We start from the raw sequence: 4,754 nt of genomic DNA on the forward strand, positions 1-4,754 counted from the left end.
CAAGGGACTCAACTGTAATAAAAAAATTAGATCATGGAACGCACCAAAAGCATTAATTTCATCACACCCACCAACTAACTCCTCCCAACTCCTACCAGACGTACATGCCTTTTTTCTTCTGTAGTTCAGTTCACTTTAAGTAATATGTTTCTCACCATACTAGCCGACCACGTATGGGACTTCCTAGCAAGAAGATATATCAAAGAAAATACACGGTTGGTTATGTATAATTTTGCACTTGTAAGTGGAATGTCTTGGTTAGGTTTGATTTGCTTAGATAACAAATTTAAAATCAAATTGTTATGATCATCCAATTGTATGACTTGCCCCAGATATCCCTTACATTTTAAAATAGAGTGTTTTCTTATAAAAAAAAGATCATTTTTCACTGTAAACAAATCATAATTTGATTTATGTTCCGACGAGTTTTCAATAACTTTAAAATGTAAGGAGTTCAAATTAATAATTCATGGAAATGATTGCTGTAACATGTAATTAAACACGTAAACGTGGCCACAAAAGTTGTTGACCACAATACCCTTAGTTCAACTATTCTTTCTCAATTTTTGTCTATATAAGCACCACACCATAGTGCCTTTATAACTCACTAGCTACTCGAGTTTTCAAATCAAGTTCTTTCATATCCATCTTTCATACACATATTTGGTAATCCACAGCCTTTTTAAGTCATTAATTATGGCTAGCTCTGCAGTGACCAAGCTTGCTTTGGTGGTGGCCTTGTGCATGGCGGTGAGCGTTGCTCATGCCATAACATGTGGCCAAGTGACCAGCAGCCTTGCGCCATGCATTGGCTACGTGAGGAGTGGCGGAGCTGTCCCTCCAGCTTGCTGCAATGGAATCAGAACCATTAACGGCTTGGCCAGGACCACCGCTGACCGCCAGACTGCTTGCAACTGCCTGAAGAATCTTGCCGGCAGCATCAGTGGTGTTAACCCTAACAATGCAGCAGGGCTTCCTGGAAAGTGTGGAGTCAACGTCCCCTACAAGATCAGCACCTCCACCAACTGCGCCACGTAAGCATTACAAAACCCTAATTCCCGTTGAATGTCAAACCATTAGATCTTTGATCTAAGTTGAACTCCATAAACCCGAAAAATATGCATACATCGTTGCTAATTGTTTTTGTTTTGGCTAATGCATCTTCCTCAAGAACAACAATATAATTTATTGATTTTTGTGTTTTGTTGTTGTGTGATTGCAGCGTGAAGTAAGCGATGGGAGATCATTAATTTCCGGCCGCAGATAATGTTTAGTGAGAATAAAATGTGCTTCTGCCATCCGGCCACAAGGGATTCCTCATGAGGGAATCGTTTAAGTTGTTCTAGTACTTCTGTATCATCTACTAGGCCATCAATATTAATTATAATACTCGTCCATGTTGAATTAATGAATAATATTTAAGTTTAAGGAATGTTGTCCTCTTTTGCTATTCCATTTTACTTACTTAAATCCCTCTTCCTCCCATCAGAAACTAAACAAAAATGAAACGGAAAGAGAAAAAAGGAAGCAAAATTAGCATGAACAACCGCCGGATTGAATTTTTCACCAATAACTCGTTAATTATAAGATGGGTTTAGTTAAAATAGTTATGGAAAAGAAAGGAAAGAAAGATGCAATAATAGAACAATTCTTGTCCTAGTGTACAGTACAAGAATAGCTTGTAATCGAGAAAAACTCATGTAGTATATGGGACGGTAAATATGAATCAGTGAACATCGCATGATATTATTATTTCACGAATTATTAATGAAGACTTATGATGTAGTTGAGAGTATTACATTTTTTGCTCCTCAAATAGAGTAAAAATTCAAAATCTTTAGGTTTTTTTTTTTACTTTGAAAGCCAATTGATTAAAAGCTCCTTATGGTTGTTGAGCCTGCTATTGTTATATAATAAAATCTCTAGGTATTACATATAATGCTTTTAGTTGAGGAAAACGAACTACTTTGGGGTCCTAACCCTGTTGGCACTTTCTTTGTCAAGTGAGCTACTTGGTTACAAAAGTACTGATACCTAAGCTTCTTTTAGAGCTAGTGTTCAAAATACGGGTAGAAACATAGTATACTACACAAAGCAAAAATCTTTTCTGGCTCCGGCCGGGTAGACTTAAAACAAGAGCAAGAATTGCTAATTTTCATCTTAATACTGATCTTACTTCTATCTATATTATAATCTCACTCACCATAAAAAGTTAAAAATTTTAAATGTTATTTCTCCCTAGAATCCCTTTCTCCACCCACTATACTATTCCTAATTAACTTCTAATATTATCTAAAGTCTTTTTTAATTTTCAGAAGAATGATTGTCAATATGTTTTCAAAACGAACCAGCATTCTCTTCTTTAGTCGCAGCACCACAACTCGATTACCCTTGCCGCACCAACACGCCTCAAAACGCCACTCACCCCCGTCAACAACCAAACCTTTGAAACATGGTAAATGTTCAGATCGAAAAATTTGCTTTCTACACGTCCTGTGCCGATCGTTCCTCACGGCGAGCATCTCCTCTCTCTGCTACCTTGTTCTTCGAACGTTTGGCGTCAAACTGGACAGCCAGGGTCTTTTCTCTTGCCTTTTCACATGTATTTTTATTTAATGACCTCAAATTCACTATTTGAAAATAGTATTATTTTCCAAGTTCTACCTAAAAAGAAAACTAAAAAAAATGAAAAACAGCTAACAAACAATTTTAAAACAGGTTTCATTTCTTTTCTAAATTGAAAAGAACTAAACCTAAAAATTAAATGGTTAACAAATGAGACCTTAGTATAGTCCAGCCGTTATTACGTACCTTTTGGTAAGCATAATACAATGATTTCCATCATGATAATTGTGGAGCAAAAAATAATCAAGAAAATTATGAAGGTGACATGTGGACTTTTGGGTGAAAAGGATAAAATTACCCTTGAGGTACACCCGGATTCCCACTCGCATGCAACAGATAATAACGGCTCAATCAAAGAAGAGTCAAAAGTGATCAAAATGATATTTATTTAAACTCCTCTCATCACTCATCAAATATTTATTCAAAAGGTAACTCCCAATTTTCCTATTCAATTTAGGATTAATTGCCAAGTTAATTGCAAAATATTATTTCATATAATATCTTGCAATTATACTCACAATTTCACCATATATGGCCGGCCCCTATTCTCCAAATAGGGCCAGCCACTCTCCTATAAATAGTCATATTCTCCCACTAAAAAATTAAGCCATTTGCTAATCATAAACTCCCAAACACATTCTTTTCATAATTCTAACTTTGGTATCGGAGATTTTTCGGCCAAAGCCCTCCCCCCAATTCATCGTGGACACGTGAGACTTTTGGTCTTAATCTTAGGTGTTATTATTTTGTAGGTGCATTTTCGTCAAATGAGAAGACCGCGGAAATTTGCATCCACAAATTGGTGCTTTCATTGAGAATCTTAAATCACAAGCTCGAAGAAGACTCTCGCATTCAAAGTTTCTCATTTCTCGTTCATTTGTAGATTTTTTGTACGTTCTTATTCCTATATTTTTTTATAAAGTTACAATGACTAGAAATTCGGAAACCACAACGAGTGGAACTTCCTACATTCAAGGATTTGGACCAAGTGATGGAGATCGTGACATAGCCTTACCACAACAATCCATGAGGCTCAACATGATGACGAGTAGAGTGGCACCATCCCCACAGAGAACCATCGTGGCCATGCCAACGGCAGCAGCCACCGTAGCAGCTCACAGTGAAGGCATCACCTTGCAGTCGCTAGCCCAAGCTCGAGCCACTTGCAGCAGTGAGCCCAGGCCTGTGCCACAAGGGAGCTTAACATGGCTCAGTGCAAGCAGGCCCAAATTGCAGCCGCATTTGACAAAGTAGTAGCCCAAGACCAGCAGGCCCGAGTCACGCAAAGGGGAGCCTAGTGCCCACGCGCTTCACTGCCCCATGCTATTTTTGTGGCCCTCAAAGCAATCCAAGACCAGTTCAATCATCTTGGCTTCAAATTGTTAGGCCGACAATTGAACCGGGGGTATTTTCGCCCTATTTTTCTGCAGATTTAGCATATCCTCACTCAAATGGCAAACAACACTTGTCTCGACAAGTCATAAAGTTGACAAGCACCCTCGCGTAACAGACAACCTTGGTAAATCAGCTTTTGCAGTGTCCCGAAGTAGGACATGAGCAGACAACGAACCTCTCTAGCAGCGTCCCGGCAAGCAATCACTCAATTAGTCACAAACCGATCATTCTAGCAGTGTACACTATCGACTGGGCCACCGAGATAGCGTATACTCTCAGTTAGGCCCACAGACAAACATACATTAAATGTTAGGGCCACACTTCGATAATCAACATGAGCAACCTTCTAGGCGAAGTGTTCATTCGTGGCTAAGCCCGCAAGGAGCATCCTCTACCTCACATTGGAGTAGGCAGCACAACGGACGGAGAGAAACAGACACTCAATTTGGTAAAGTTGAATCGGCATCCTGCGAGAAATTCGCTTGCCTGCTAGGAACGTACCATATGCACCGCAGCCATCTCATAAACGAGCTGAACACATGGAAGAGCAGCTTAGACCAGCAGGTCACGACCGAGGGCAGCTGAGAGCTCCGCTACCCCCAATAAATGCAAATTCAAGAAGAAGTAGAGAGACACTTGACCTAGCGATTGGGCGATTTCCAACGCAACGAGGTCACTGACGAGGCACTATAACGAGACACGACCAACATAAATAGGTCATCCTTCACGGACGA

At 39.5% G+C, this 4,754-nt stretch overlaps 1 protein-coding gene across 1 annotated transcript; it reads left to right on the forward strand.

Annotated features, from left to right (window-relative positions):
• The first annotated feature begins 696 nt into the window (after positions 1 to 696).
• On the forward strand, positions 697 to 1,232 carry LOC103450745 (non-specific lipid-transfer protein). The gene is made up of 2 exons (NM_001294366.1): positions 697 to 1,034; positions 1,223 to 1,232. The coding sequence occupies exons 1-2, from the start codon at positions 697 to 699 to the stop codon at positions 1,230 to 1,232; spliced, it is 348 nt and encodes a 115-aa protein (NP_001281295.1).
• The last annotated feature ends 3,522 nt before the right edge of the window (positions 1,233 to 4,754 follow it).

The sequence above is a fragment of the Malus domestica genome, chromosome 12, assembly GCF_042453785.1.
Source record: "Malus domestica chromosome 12, GDT2T_hap1".
NCBI lineage: Eukaryota > Viridiplantae > Streptophyta > Magnoliopsida > Rosales > Rosaceae > Malus > Malus domestica.